Raw genomic sequence first — 16,489 nt, forward strand, 5'->3', positions numbered from 1 at the left:
CAGACTATCGTCTGGCTGCAGGTATGACAGTACCCCCCCTCCTAGGGACGGCACCAGACGGACCAGGGACATCAGGATGGCTGCGATGGAACTGTTGTATCAGGTCCGGGTCCAGAATCCGGGAAGCCGGCACCCAGGAGCGTTCCTCAGGTCCATAACCCTCCCAATCCACGAGGTACTGGAAACCTCTCCCTCACCGACGAGCAGCCATAAGGCGTCGAACCGTGTAGGCAGGATCCCCATCAATCATCCGAGGAGGAGGTGGAGGTTGGGTGGGCGGGACCAGGTGGCTTTCTTTTACTGGTTTGATTTGGCTCACATGAAAGGTGGGATGGATCCTCATAGACCTTGGCAGTTTTAGGCGTACAGAAACAGGATTAATAACTTTCGAGATAGGAAATGGACCTACAAACCTGGGTGCCAACTTGCGACTCTCAATCCGAAGAGGGAGATGTTTGGCCGACAGCCAAACCCGCTGGTCCGGATGGTAAACGGGGGCGGAGCTTCTATGGGAATCCGCCGAGGTCTTGTAACGGCTTGAAGCCTTCAGCAGGGCCTGTCTAGCTCGAGTCCAGGTCCTCTTGCATCTGTGGATCAGAGCCAAGGCCGAGGGCACGCCCACTTCCTTCTCAAGGGAAGGGAACAAGGGCGGCTGATAACCATACAGCACGTGAAATGGTGATAAACCCGAAGAAGCACTGGGAAGCGAGTTGTGAGCAAACTCCACCCACACCAGATGACGGCTCCAGGAGGCGGGGTTCTGAGAGGCCAACACACGGAGACCCACCTCCAGGACCTGATTAAGCCTTTCCGTTTGGCCGTTGGTCTGCGGGTGAAAGCCAGAAGACAAACTGACAGAAGCACCAACGAGAGAACAAAAAGCTTTCCAAAAACTAGCAATGAACTGGGGCCCTCTATCGGAGACCACGTCTCTAGGGAAACCATGTAGGCGAAAAACATGAGTCAACAGCGCCTCTGCTGTTTCCTTAGCTGAAGGGAGTTTAGGTAGGGGAATAAAGTGCACCATCTTAGAGAATCTATCTACTACTGTAAGAACAACCGTGTTACCGTTGGACAAGGGCAAACCAGTCACGAAGTCCAGAGCAATGTCCGACCAGGACCTTTTAGGGACAGGTAACGGCCGCAGCTCCCCCATGGGGGCCTTATTGGAGGTCTTATTGACAGCACATATAGGACAAGCGGCCACGTACTCAGCAACGTCCTTCTCCATGGCTGTCCACCAAAAACGTTGCTTAAGCACAAACAGGGTCCTCTTCACTCCGGGGTGGCACGCCACCTTGGAAGCGTGGCCCCACTGGATCACCTGGGGGCGGAGGTGAGGAGGGACAAACAGGCGGTCTGGTGGTACGCCATCCGGAATCTCACAGTCATTCAGGGCCTCCATCACCAACTTCTCAACACCCCAATGAAAAGCCCCCACCATACAGGAACTAGGTAGAATAGTTTCAGGTTCAGAAACAGATGTGTCAGGAGAGAACACTTTGGAGAGAGCATCCGGCTTCCCATTCTTGGAGCCAGGACGGTAGGAGAGGGTGAAATTGAAGCGAGTGAAAAATAGAGCCCACCTGGCCTGACGGGAGTTGAGGCGCTTAGCCGATCGCAGATATTCAAGGTTCTTATGGTCCGTCCAGATGAGAAACGGCACATCCGTCCCCTCCAGCCAATGCCGCCATTCTTCCAACGCCACCTTGATGGCCAACAACTCACGATTTCCAATGTCATAATTCCTCTCAGCTGGTGACAGTCTCTTTGACAAGTAGGCGCAGGGGTGGAGCCTATTGTCAACAGGAGAGCGTTGAGATATGACAGCCCCAACACCCAAATCAGAGGCATCGACTTCCACCACAAACTGCAGAGCTGGGTCAGGGACGGACAGGACAGGAGCGGTGGAGAACGCCCCCTTTAGGTGGTTGAACGCCTTATCAGCCTCCGGACTCCACCTGAATGCAGACTTGGAAGAGGTGAGAGAATGCAGGGGGGCAGCCACACTGCTGAACCCCCGGATAAACTTTCTATAAAAGTTAGCGAAGCCAAGAAACCTCTGAACATCCTTCCGGGTAACAGGAGTGGGCCACTCCCTCACCGCACTAACCTTCTCAGGATCCATCTGGACACTTCCCTCTGAAATGATGAAACCCAGAAAGGAAACCGTAGGCTGGTGGAACTCGCATTTTTCTGCCTTGACAAATAGTTGGTTGGCGAGTAGTTTTTGAAGCACCTGGCGAACATGTTGAATGTGTGTCTCCTCGTCTGGGGAAAAAATCAGAATGTCGTCCAGATAGACAAACACAAACACATTGAGCATGTCCCTGAGCACGTCATTAACAAGGGCCTGGAAGACAGCAGGGGCGTTGGTGAGGCCAAAAGGCATTACCAGGTACTCGTAGTGACCACTGGGGGTGTTGAACGCTGTCTTCCACTCATCTCCTTCCCTGATTCTAACTAAGTGATAAGCATTACGAAGGTCTAGTTTGGAAAAAATCTTGGCCCCATGTAACAGTTCAAAGGCTGATGACATCAGTGGTAAAGGATATCTGTTACGGATTGTAATGTCATTAAGCCCCCGATAGTCTATGCATGGTCTTAGAGACTTATCCTTTTTATCAACAAAAAAGAAGCCTGCTCCTGCAGGCGACGACGAGGGCCGAATTAACCCAGCTGCCAGGGACTCGTCTATGTACTTTTTCATAGCCATGTTCTCTGGGCCGGACAGGGAATATAATCTCCCTTTAGGAGGAGAAGTACCAGGTCGTAAATCAATAGAACAGTCATAGGGGCGATGAGGAGGTAGGGCCGTAGCCTTAGACTTACTGAATACCTCTTTAAGGTCATGGTAACATGGAGGAACCTTTTCCAGTGCAGGGAAGTCCTTATCCTCCTCCTGAGGAACACTAACCGGGGCCACGGAGATCTGAGGCATCTTGGGAGGACAAACAGGTAACTTAACAAACTTGCAACGAGCTCCACATTCTTTACCCCAAGAGTAAACCTCCCCCGTGCCCCAATCAATAAAGGGTTCGTGTTTCTGCAACCAAGGATAACCCAGGATTAGTGTCTGAGTGTCTGAATTGTAAATATGAAAACTAATGTCCTCAGTGTGTCCGTCCATGAACTGCACAGCGACCGGCTCAGTACAGTGGGTTATCCTGCAGATCACGTGATCATCCAGGGCTCGAGCTTCTAGTGGATGCTGGATAGGAGTAGAGCTGAGTCCCAACTTAAGTACCAGGTTCTGGTCCATAAGATTAGCGTCGGAACCGGAATCGATCAGGACGGGGTGCTGGAGAGACAGAGAATCAGAGCACAGAAGAACCACAGGAAACGGACGAGTGACAGTGGACAGACAAACAGTTCGGCTCAGTAGCGACCCTTCACCTGTCTTAGCATCCGGTCTTAACGTACAGTTGCTGACTCTGTGCCCTCCTTGCCCGCAGTATAGACAGAGACCTTCTACCATATGTCGTCTGCGTTCTTCAGCTGAGATGTGAGCCCGTCCCAGTTGCATTGGCTCCTCTTTATTACCGCCGATCTCAGCAACTGGGAGACGAACCACCTCACGACCAGGTCCCTTACTAGTCGGAGTGCGGACCTCGGGTTCCTCTGACTGCCACACTGATTCTTGATCAGCGACCCGGATAGCCTCGGTGATGACGTCGTCTAGGGAATGCAGCTGTTGGCGAAGCGCCATCTCCCGGCCAACAGAATGATTTAGGCCGGTCAAAAAAGCAGTAATCAGGGCCTGGTTGTTCCACCCTGATTCAACTGCTAGGGTACGAAAGGCGCTCACATACTGCCTGATGGTCTTATCTCCCTGTCTTAGCCTCATGAGCTGATGACCAGCAAATTGGCTCCGGACCAGGTGGTCATATACTCTCTTAAGTTCTGAAACAAGAGCCGAAAAAGACTGAACAGCAGGGGAATCTTGCTCAAAAAGAGCATTGAAATAGCTTAAAGGGGGGCCCTCCAACAGGCTGGCCACATAGGCAATCTTAACAGAGTCTTTAGCAAATCGAACGGGCTGGGAATCAAAAATTAACTGGAGCTGGGTGAAAAAATCACGACAAGTGTCAGGATTACCAGAATATTTAGATGGCGCCGGAATGTTCGGCTCAGCCGAGTCGTGAACTGGCGAATTGGTGGCCCGATTCTCGCCTGACACGGCTGCAGCCACAGCCTGGGTACGGGTGAGCTGGGAGACCTGCGTGGCTAATTGTGTCATCCTATCCACCAGGGAGTGTAGCGTCTTCTCCTGTCCACCCAACCTGTGCCCCTGGGACTGGATAGCCTCCTTGACCTGTGTGAGTTTTGCTGGATTCATTTTATGGCCAGTTTGTACTGTAATGCGGCTAGTACAAACACTGAATCCAAATGCAGTAACTCGGACACAAAAATAAGGTTCAAAAGATTTATTATTCACACACAGGTGAAAGAATAATAATAATGACAGAATCTTGAGGATAAAGGTTGGAGATATCCTCCTCTGATTCGTCCTCCGGTTCGAGGGCGGCAGCCCGTCTCCCCGAGCGGCGTTTGGGGTATTTTTCCCGACTGGGGAAAAGCAAAGGGAGGTCAGGGACGGAAACAGGTCATGCACAGGCAGGCTATCACTCAGGCAACAGGACATAAGGGCTAGACAAATACTCACGTACCAGAAAGTCAGGGCGAGAAGATCGAAACCAGGAAATCCAATGAGGCAGACAAAAACCGACAGGGAGCAGGCAGTAGGCAAAAAAACCGAGGAATCCAAAAAGGGTCACAACAGGCAGACAAAACGAACAGACGAGGTCAAGACGCTGGTAAGAACTACAAGAGTTACAAACTGGCGTCTGACTGAGGGAAGAGACAGGGTTTAAATACACAAAAGGGAGGGAAGACAACTAGACACAGGTGGAGCAAATCAGGGCGGAGACAGGTAATCAGGTAAGAGGTCAGGGAGAACAGGGAACAGGAAGTAAAGACGACAGACAAGACACATGAGGGAAAACTTAACAAAATAAAACAGGAAACGACAAACAAAACATAAAAGACAGACGAGACCAGACTAACGTCTGGCTGCGGGTATGACACCTATAGCTGGGTCTGAGGAGGTTATATATGAAGTCAAGTAAAGTCAAGTCAAGTAAAGGAAAGGAAAGGAAAGGAAAGGAAAGGAAAGGAAAGTCAAGTGAAGGAAAGTAAAGTAAACTTTATCGTCCCCTGGGGATATTCCTCTTGGACACACTGCTACATATGAGTGTTTCACAGACTGGATCCAAAACATCAGCGCATGGACTCGTTCTAACAAAGACTGTTAGTCTGTCATATAAAACACACATGGACTACACATGACAGTCACAACCCAGAACATATACAGAACATATACAGAACATATACAGAACACATACAGAACATACACAGAACATATACAGAACATACAGTACAGGCCAAAAGTTTGGACACACCTTCTCATTCTTTGCATTTTCTTTATTTTCATGACTATTTTCATTGTAGATTCTCACTGAAGGCATCAAAACTATGAATGAACACATGTGGAATTATGTACTTACCAAAAAAGTGTGAAATAACTGAAAACATCTCTTATATTCTAGTTTCTTCAAAGTAGCCACCCTTAGCTCTGATGACTGCTTTGCACACTCTTGCCATTCTCTTGATGAGCTTCCAGAGGTAGTCACCTGAAATGGTTTCCTAACAGTCTTGAAGAAGTTCCCACAGATGCTTAGCACTTGTTGGTCCTTTTGCCTTCACTCTGCGGTCCAGCTCACCCCAAACCATCTCGATCGGGTTCAGGTCCGGTGACTGTGGAGGCCAGGTCATCTGGCGCAGCACTCCATCACTCTCCTTCTTGGTCAAATATCCCTCACACAGCCTGGAGGTGTGTTTGGGGTCATTGTCCTGTTGAAACATAAATGATGGTCCAACTAAACGCAGACCGGATGGAATGGCATGTCACTGCAGGATGCTGTGGTAGCCATGCTGATTCAGGTTGCCTTCAATCTTGAATAAATCCCCAACAGCGTCACCAGCAAAGCACCCCCACACCATCACACCTCCCCCTCCATGTTTCACGGTGGGAACCAGGCATGTAGCATCCATCCGTTCACCTTTTCTGCATCGCACAAAGACACGGCGGTTGGATCCAAAGATCTCAAATTTGGACTCATCAGACCAAAGCACAGATTTCCACTGGTCTAATGTCCATTCCTTGGGTTTCTTGGCCCAAATAAATCTCATGTGTTTGTTGCCTCTCCTGAGCAGTGGTTTCCTAGCAGCTGTTTGACCATGAAGGCCTGATTCACGCAGTCTCCTCTTAACAGTTGTTGTAGAGATGTGTCTGCTGCTAGAGCTCTGTGTGGTATTCATCTGGTCTCTAATCTGAGCTGCTGTTAATTTGCGATTTCTGAGGCTGGTGACTCAGATGAACTTATCTTCAGCATCAGAGGTGACTCTTGGTCTTCCTTTCCTGGGGCGGTCCTCATGTGAGCCAGTTTGGTTGGAGCGCTTGATGGTTTTTGCGACTGCACTTGGGGACACATTCAAAGTTTTTGAAATGTTCTAGACTGACTGACCTTCATTTCTTAAAGTAATGATGGCCACTCGTTTGTCTTTACTTAGCTGATTGGTTCTCGCCATAATATGCATTCTAACAGTTGTCCAATAGGGCTGTCAGCTGTGCATCAACCTGACTTCTGCACAACACAACTGATGGTCCCAACCCCATCAATAAGGCAAGAAATTCCACTAAGTAACCCTGACAAGGCACAGCTATGAAGTGGAAACCATTTCAGGTGACTACCTCTGGAAGCTCATCAAGAGAATGCCAAGGGTGTGCAAGGCAGTCATCAGAGCTAAGGGTGGATACTTTGAAGAAACTAGAATATAAGAGATGTTTTCAGTTATTTCACACTTTTTTGTTAAGTACATAATTCCACATGTGTTCATTCATAGTTTTGATGCCTTCAGTGAGAATCTACAATGAAAATAGTCATGAAAATAAAGAAAATGTGAAGAATGAGAAGGTGTGTCCAAACTTTTGGCCTGTACTGTATGTACATATATATATATATATATATATATATATATATATATATATATACACACACACATATACATATATAAATATATATATATATATATATATATATATATATATATATATATATATATATATATATGAAATTGCGGTAATCAAACAAGGTTATCATGATAACTAGAAGCACTCGGACAGCGCAGACCTCCGCCAAGGCTTATCAGTGGCCCCCCCCCCGTGGGCCCCCCCAGCCCCGATCACCACCAAAATTTAATCATTTCTTCCTTATCCCATTTCCAACAAACCCTGAAAATTTCATCCAAATCTGTCCATAACTTTTTGAGTTATGTTGCACACTAACGGACAGACAAACAAACAAACAAACAAACAAACAAACAAACAGACAAACAAACAAACCCAGGCAAAAACATAACCTCCTTGGTGGAGGTAATTAGAATTTAAACGGTAATACTAACCGTCTGTGACTTTACTGCCGTTTATGGTTCCATCCCTAGTACAGACCAATCTGATCTACAGTCAAATAATAACAGCAGAAGAACCGACAAAAAACAGTGACTGCAGATTTTCTTCTTTCTTTGATGTGAGAAAAATAATATTACATTATGTCTGTAAATGACCCTAAGTATAATTGCTAATTTCACTTCTGTAATTGCATCTTGGCATATTGTTTTTTTTTGGGTTGTTTTTGTTTTGTTTTGTTTTGTTTTGTTTTTTTTGGCTACGTCCTTCGGTGGACCCACCACCTGCCGAGGGAACCATAGGGGCCGGGTGCATTGTGGATTGGGTGACAGTCGACAGCATGGGGCTCAACGACCCGATCCCCGGACACAGAGTCTGGCTCTTGGGATATGGAATGTCACTTCGCTGGGGGGGAGGAGCCTGAGCTTGTGACAGAGGTTGAGACATACCATCTAGATATAGTCGGGCTCACCTCCACACACAGCTGGGGCTCTGGAACCCAACCCCTCCAGAGGGGCTGGACTCTCCACTTCTCTGGCGTTGCCTGCGGTGAGAGGCGGCGGGCTGGTGTGGGCGTGGTCATAGCCCCTCAGCTCAGCCGCTATGTGTTGGAGTTCACCCCGGTGAACGAGAGGGTGGTGTCCCTGCACCTTCGGGTCGGGGACAGGTGCCTCACTGTTGTCTGGGCCTACGGGCCCAACAGCAGTGCAGAGTACCTGACCTTCTTGGAGTCCCTGGGAGGGGTGCTGGATGGCACTCCGACTGGGGACTCCATTGTTCTCCTGGGGGACTTCAACACTCACGTGGGCAATGACAGTGAGACCTGGAGGGGGGTGATGGAGGAATGGCCTCCCTGATCTGAACCCGAGTGGTGTTCTGTTATTGGACTTCTGTGCTCATCACAGTTTGTCCAGAACAAACACCAGGTTCCAACACAGGGAGGTCCAGAAGTGCACGTGGCACCAGGACACCCTAGGCCGGAGGTTGATGATCGACTTCGTTGTCGTATCATCAGACCTCCAACCGCGTGTTTTGGACACTCGGGTGAAGAGAGGGGCGGAGCTGTCAACCGATCACCACCTAGTGGTGAGTTGGATCCGCTGGTGAAGGAGGAAACCGGACTGACTCGGCAGGCCCACACGTGTTGTGAGGGTCTGTTGGGAACGTCTGGTAGAGCCCGATGTCAGCGCGGTCTTCAACTCCCATCTCCGGGAGAGCTTCTCCCAGATCCCAGAGCTCCTCCCAGATCCTGGGGGAGGTTGGGGACATTGAGTCCGAGTGGACTATGTTCTCCACCTCCATTGTGGAAGCGGCTGCTCGGAGCTGTGGTCACAGGGTCTCCGGTGCCTGTCGTGGCGGTGATCCCTGAACATGGTGGTGGATCCCAGAAGTAAGGGATGCCATCAAGCTGAAGAAGGAGTCTTATCGAGCCTTGTTGGCCTGTGGGACTCCGGAGGCAGCTGATGGGTACCGGAAGGCCAAGCATGCTGCAGCCCAAGCGGTTGTGGAGGCAAAAACTCGGGTCTGGGTGGAGTTTGGGGAGGCCATGGAGGAGGACTATCGGTCAGCCGCGAGGAAATTCTGGCAAACCATTCAGCACCTCAGGAGGTAAAGCAGTGCACCGCCAACACTGTTTACAGTGGAAGTGGGAGGAGCTGACCTCGACTGGGGATGTTGTCGGACGGTGGAAGGAATACTTCGAGGATCTCCTCAATCCCACTGTCACGTCTTCTGTGGAGGAAGCAGAGGCTGAGGTCTCAGAGGTGGACTCGTCCATCACCCAAGCTGAAGTCACCCAGGTGGTTGGCAAGCTCCTCGGTGGCAGGGCACCGGGGGTGGATGAGATTCACCCTGAGTACCTTAAATCTCTGGATGTGCAGGGACTGTCTTGGCTGACACGTCTCTGTAACATCGCGTGGCGGTCGGGGACAGTACCTCTGGATTGGCAGACCGGGGTGGTGGTCCCCCTTTTTAAGAAGGGGGACTGGAGGATGTGCTCCAACTACAGGGGGATCACACTCCTCAGCCTCCCGGGGAAAGTCTATTCCAGGGTACTGGAGAGGAGGATCCGACCCGTAGTCGAACCTCGGATCCAGGAGGAACAATGCGGTTTTTGTCCTGGTCACGGAACACTGGACCAGCTCTATACCCTCCATTGGGTACTCGAGGGCTGATGGGAGTTTGCCCAATCACTCCACATGTGTTTTGTGGATTTGGAGAAGGCATTCGACCGTGTCCCTCGTGGTATCCTGTGGGGGGGTGCTTCGGGAGTATGGGGTCCGGGGCCCTCTGTTAAGGGCAGTCCGGTCCTTGTATGACCGAAGCAGGAGCCTGGTTCGCATTGCCGGCAGTAAGTCAGACCTGTTCCAGGTGCATGTTGGACTCCGGCAGGGCTGCCCTTTGTCACCGGTTCTGTTCATAATTTTTATGGACAGAATTTCTAGGCGCAGCCAGGGGCCGGAGGGGGTCCGGTTTGGGGACCACAGGATTTCATCTCTGCTTTTTGCAGATGACGTTGTCCTGTTGGCCTCATCAAACCTGGACCTCCAGCGTGTCCTGCGGCAGTTTGCAGCCGAGTGTGAAGCGAGCGGGATGAGGATCAGCACCTCCAAATCCGAGGCCATGGTTCTGGACCGGAAAAAGGTGGTCTGCCCTCTCCGGGTCGGTGGAGAGTCTTTGCCCCCAGTGGAGGAGTTTAAGTATCTGGGTCTGGTTCACAGTGAGGGAAGGATGGAGCGTGAGATTGACAGACGGATCGGTGCAGCGTCTGCAGTGATGCAGTCGCTGTACCGGTCGGTTGTGGTGAAGAAGGAGCTGAGCCGAGAGGAGAAGCTCTGGATTTACTGGTCAATCTACGTTCCTACCCTCACCTATGGTCATGAACTTTGGGTCATGACCAAAAGGACCAGATCCCGGATACAAGCGGTCCAAATGAGTTTCCTCCGCAGGGTGGCTGGGCGCACCCTTAGGGATAGGGGGAGGAGCTCAGTCACCAGGGAGGAGCTCGGAGTAGAGCCGCTGCTCCTCCACATCCAGAGGAACCAGCTGAGGTGGATCAGGCATCTGTTTCAGATCCTCCTGGACTCCTCCCTGGGGAGGTGTTCCGGGCATGTCCCACTGGGAGGAGACCTCGGGGAAGACCCAGGACACGTTGGAGAGACTATGTCTGTGGGCTGGACTGGGAACGCCTCGGGGTCCCCCCGGAAGAACTGGAGGAGGAGTCTGAGGAGAGGGAAGTCTGGGCGTCCCTGCTTAGACTGTTACCCCTGTGACCTGGCCCCGGATAAGAGGAGGATAATGGAGGGATGGATGGCTACGTAAAGAGTAACTTCCAGTTTGGATGTACAGTAGTGGACTTTTATTTTGAAGAGTAACTTCCTGTCTTAACATCAGAAGGAGAAAAAATGGTTAAAAAACTTAAAAGAAAGTTCGACACAGTCACTTCATAGTTTTTGTGTTAGCTGCCCCTCTGAAGACGCACAAGGTCCGTTTGTGTTCACTGTACACGTTACTGCATATCTGGTGTCTCTCACTGGTTTATTAATTTATCATTTACACTAGCGAGCTAAGCTAATGTTTATTAGCTTATTAGCTTATTAGGTTTCAGTCAGGCTAATGCTCATGGTTATTTTGCTAATGTGACATGTCAGTACTTTGTAATTACACGTTTGTTTGTTTGTTTGTTTTATTTGTGTGTTCTTTAGCTCTTATGGTTGATTTAAAGATTTAGTGCCATTATATGAAAAAAAAAAAAAATCACCTGTAAAGTGTCATCCTTCATTTGGAGTGTGTGTGTGTATATATATATATATATATATATATATATATATATATATATATATATATATATATATGCTACAATTTCTATCAATAATATAAACTTCAATTTTTTTTCTTTGTTTTAGTGCAAAAAATCACATTAAATTCTGAAACTCTTTCCATTTCCAAACTCTCCTGTTCCAATAAAATGTGTCCGACCTGAAGTGTCTGTCTTAGATCCAGTCCACTTTGAACTCTTCTCTTCCTGCTCCTCAGTGTTTAGTGTCTTTGCAGATCTGATCCATCACTCATGTCGTCGGCTTCCTGCTAAAACCTGCTCAGTGACAGTTTTGGTTGGGAATAAAACCTGCTATCTCTGTTATATCTTCAAATTTCAGTCTCCTGTGAAAGTTGTTTCCATTCCATCATCAGTACCAACATTAAAGGAACAGATATTTTGGTCATATTTCAGTTTCCTGTTATAGAAACAGTTTTTTGTTTCTCCTGTAAAATTTGCCAAAGGTCACAGAGCAGGTTTTATCTGGAAGCCGACGACATGTAGAAATGAGTCGTGGAGGCAGAATATTGTTCAAATTGAACTGATTTTTCTGAAGAAATTTCAGGTTTTTCAGGTTCTTCACATGTTTTTTGTTTGGATAGTTTGTAAAAGTCAGTATTTTCATCATTTAATGTGTTTTTTTCTCTCACACACAGACCTAAATGTGCAGTTGTCATTCTTTCTGGGTTCTTCTGTTCTTCTGTTCCTGGTTGGTAGATCAGATCAGACTGAATGTGGAACCTGAAAGAACCCTGGTTTAAACTCTAATATACATGGGACCTGTTGTGTTAGCTCTTCTGTAATCCTCTTGTTCACATTTTCAAAGTTTGTTTTTTTTTCTACAGCTCACTGCTGTGTGTGTTTTCATTTGTTCCAGGCTGAATGTGTCCCTTAAACGTTTCTCTAACTGGTCGGTCCTCTGTCTCGTTGCAGTGGGACACTGGAGTCCATTTATGGCCATGACATGGACACGTGCATTCCTGTTCCTCCTGGTAAGTGTGCGTTCTGCTGCAGAACTGTTCCTTTCTGTCATTGGACTGGTTCCACTTTGGACTGGACTGTGTTTGTTAGTTTTACTGGACTGCTCTGGTCCACTTCAGATCCTATCGTAGCCTGAATCAGGAACTAAAAGGACTGTGGTTAGGGTTACATTTGATACTCTGAGTTCGACTGTAATCACACCTGAGTTTGTCCCATGTACATATTTACATGTATGTGTGTGTGTTCCAGGTGCTGCTGAACACATGTAACCTGTTAACGGCAGACTGTTGGGATTACTTCATTATAAAGGAATGGGTAAGCACCGCTTTGACTGTGTGTGTGTGTGTGTGTGTGTGTGTGTGTGTGTGTGTGTGTGTGTGTGTGCAGTGTTGGTCAAGCTACTTGGAAAATGTATTGAGCTAAATTTCCAGTTCTTCTGCCATGAATGAAGTGTCAGTGCACAGAAGCAGAACCCAGTCCAGTGTAGAGGCTCAGTTCCACAGACACCGCAGACGTAGCTCATTACACACTGTCACAACAAAGCCGTAAAAAAACAGTCATATTCCAGCTGCAGGGGCACTGAAAAAATACTGTTAAATAACAGAAAATAATCATCTGATAAAAATACAGTAATTTTCCATAATTCAAATACAGTTTTTTGCCCTAACTTTACATGAGATTTTGCTTTTTTTAAATTTTATTTTACTTTTTAATGCTTAATAAAGAATATTTACATGTATTAAAACAATCCAATTCCCTATAAATATATATATAAATAATTTTCAGTCAGACTCAGTTGTCCAATCCACTGATAAAAACTGTATTTGGACAGTTTATCAGTGCTTATACATGTTATACATTCACAAAAATACATTTATTCAACAGTTTTGTTGTGAAACCTCCTGTAATTACACAAGATATTTGTCAATGAACAAACAAGTCTGGTTCAACTGACAGAACTAATACTTCTGTTACCGTTAACTGTCAGTAATTTTATCTCATTTTATTATTATTATTATTTTTTTTAAAATTCTCTTTATTGGGTTTTTTCATATAGCAACAAAGACGTGTTCATATACATTCACTATGCTCAATGCAAAAAAAAAAAAAAAGTGAGAACACGTAGTAAAACAAAAAGCGCACAAACAGCAGTAAACAATGAACATAAAGAAAAAGCAAACAAACAAACAAACAAACAAACAAACGAGGACATCGTATATCACCAATTTTAAGTTGTTTACACATTTGTATTATTAAAATAATCAATGAAAGGTTGCCATGTTAAGTGGAATGCATTTAATTTCCCTTTTAATGAAAATTTAATTTTTTCCAGTTGTAAATGTTTCATTACTTCTCTCATTAAGGCTGAATGAGCGGGAGAGGTTTTTTGTTTCCAATTTAATAGGATTAATCTTCGCGCTAGTAACACCACAAAACATATCATATTGTTTTGGTTGTTGGAAAGTTCTACAGCAGCCGGGTTCACACCAAACAAAGCAAAAACAGGATCTGGTCTAAGTTGTTTTTTTAAGATTTCAGATAAAGTCTGAAATATCTTGGTCCAGTATATTTTAACACAAGGACAGTTCCAAAACATATGTGCAAGTGAAGCCGGCCCCTGTTTACGTCTGTCACAGGAGGGGTTTACCGAGGGAAACATCTTTGATAGTTTCAGCTTTGATAGATGAAGTCTGTGTAGAATCTTGAATTGCAAAAGACCGTGTCTGATGCATACAGAGGAGGAGTGAACACGTTCTTGGGCTTTTAACCATTGATTATATTCAATGTCTACACCCAAATCCTCTTGCCAAGCCCTTTTTAAATGATCCAGTGTGGTAGTACAGTCCAACTGTGACAGCATGTTGTGAATTTTAGCTATCGCACCTTTTTTAAAAGGATCAATCAAAAACAGTGTATCCATTATGGAATCGGGAGGCTGATCAGGAAAGGACGGAAATATAGTTTTTACAAAGCTTCGGAGCTGTAAATATTTGAAAAAGTCTCTTTTATCTATGTTGTATTGTTCTCGTAGTTGATGGAATGTAGGGAAAACCTTATAAACCTTTTATAGAATTTATTCCTTTGAGATTCCACTGGTAGAATTGGTTTGAAAGGGATGGTGTAAACATGTGGTTGTTTATCAATGGAGTTAATAAAGAAGTACTATCCCATCCATAATACTTCCTTATTTGAGACCAGATTGTAATTGTGTGAGAGACTACTGGGTTCTTAAATTTTAACTTAGAAATAGGGAGAGCTGAATAAATATATGCTTGTAATGAGGAAGGATAACAGCTTTGATTCTCCATCTTTGTCCACTCGGTTTCTCGGGTACAAAGGCCTAATAACAAAGAGCGAATATTACAGGACCAATAATAAAGTCGGAGGTTAGGTAGTGCCATACCTCCCTGAGATTTCGGTCTTTGAAAGAAAATCTTTTTAATTCTTGGAGTTTTTTTATTCCATATGAACCCAGATAATAAGGTATCTAATTTATTGAAAAAATCTTTATTTATTAAAATTGGAATGCTTTGAAATAAAAATAGAAATTTGGGTAAGATGTTCATTCTAATAATATTTATTCGTCCCGCTAATGAAATTGGGAGATTCATCCATTTATCTATATTCTTTTTCGTTTGGTCATATAGTTTTGAGAAATTATGTTTTAACAAGCCAGAAAATTCCTGAGTAATGTTTATCCCAAGGTATTTAAACTGAAGTGAACTTGCAAATGGAAAGGTGCTGAAGGTACTTATGTTTTGTCGGGCTTTGGAATTGATTGGAAATAGTATACTTTTGGACAAATTTAGTTTGTATCCCGATATTGCTCCAAAATCTTTTAAAATTATCATTATGACTGGAACTGATTTTATAGGATTCGAAATATACAATAAAAGATCATCTGCATATAAAGACACTTTATGCACTGTTTCCCCTCTTCTAATCCCAACGTATTCTTTTGTTGCACGCAGAGAGATAGCAAGAGGTTCGATAGCTAGTGCGAAAAGTAATGGTGAGAGGGGGCATCCCTGTCTGGTAGAACGGCTAAGGGGGAAATAACTGGAGTGTACTTTATTTGTTTGTACTGAGGCTTGGGGTTGAACATATAATAATTTAATCAAAGAAATAAATTTAAAGCCAAATCCAAATTTTGACAGGGTCAAAAATAGATAGTCCCATTCAACCCTGTCGAAGGCTTTCTCCGCATCCAAGGAGAGCAGGATCTCAGGGTGAGGGTTCTCATTATCTTTAGTGTGAATAATATTTAATAATCTTCTGATGTTAAAAAATAATTGTCTGTCTTTTATAAATCCAGTTTGGTCCTGGGAGATTATTGTTGGTAAAATTGTTTCTAGGCGTGTCACTAAAATTTTAGCAAGTATTTTATTATCTACATTCAATAAACTTATTGGTCTGTAAGAACCTGGGTCTACGGAGTCTTTGTCCTTTTTATGAATTAAAGAGATGCTTGCTTGGTAGAAAGTTGGGGGTAGAGAGCCTTTACTCAATGACTCATTGTATACGTCTAATAATAGGGAGGAAATCTGACTCTTAAATTCTTTATAAAACTCTGAAGTATAGCCGTCAGGGCCAGGGGCTTTGGAATTTTGCATTTTGTTTATAGCTTGTTCTATTTCTTCTTTTGTTATGGGTTTTTCTAATTGTTCTTTATCTTCTGGACTAATTATTGGGATATCAAGTTTTTCAAAAAATGTATCTATAAGAGCAGGGTTTTTCTTGGATTCTGAAGCATAGAGTTTTGAATAAAAACTTTGGAAAGTATTATTTATCTCTTTTAAGTCTCTTGTGATTTCACCTGTTTGTTCGTATTTCTGTCATCATTCTTGAAGCAGCTTGTTCCTTTATTTGTTGCGCTAAAACCCTCCCTGTCTTTTCCCCTTGTTCATAATATTTCTATTTTGCATTGGTAATGAGTTGGATGGTCCTTGTGGTATAGATTAAGTTAAGTTCAGTCTGAAGGGACAATTTCTTTTTATGTAAATTTAATGAGGGGTCAGATGAATGTTGTTTATCTATTTCTGTTATTTCGTTCATAATTTGGGTTTCCCTCTCTCTTCGTTTTCTATTTATCAAACTATTCCATGAGCTTATCTGCCCCCTAACATATGCTTTTAATGCTTCCCACAGGGTGGATCTTGTAG

At 45.2% G+C, this 16,489-nt stretch overlaps 1 protein-coding gene across 1 annotated transcript in view; it reads left to right on the forward strand.

Moving 5' to 3' along the window:
- The window catches only part of LOC115416085 (uncharacterized), a 67,288-nt gene that overhangs the window by 23,200 nt on the left and 27,599 nt on the right, over positions 1 to 16,489 (forward strand). The window contains exons 2-3 of the mRNA XM_030129792.1: positions 12,279 to 12,337; positions 12,576 to 12,641. Coding sequence (XP_029985652.1) covers positions 12,299 to 12,337; positions 12,576 to 12,641 — 105 coding nt within the window. The 5' untranslated portion in view covers positions 12,279 to 12,298. The remainder of the gene's footprint in view (positions 1 to 12,278; positions 12,338 to 12,575; positions 12,642 to 16,489) is intronic.

This window comes from Sphaeramia orbicularis, unplaced genomic scaffold (assembly GCF_902148855.1).
Source record: "Sphaeramia orbicularis unplaced genomic scaffold, fSphaOr1.1, whole genome shotgun sequence".
Classification (NCBI taxonomy): domain Eukaryota; kingdom Metazoa; phylum Chordata; class Actinopteri; order Kurtiformes; family Apogonidae; genus Sphaeramia; species Sphaeramia orbicularis.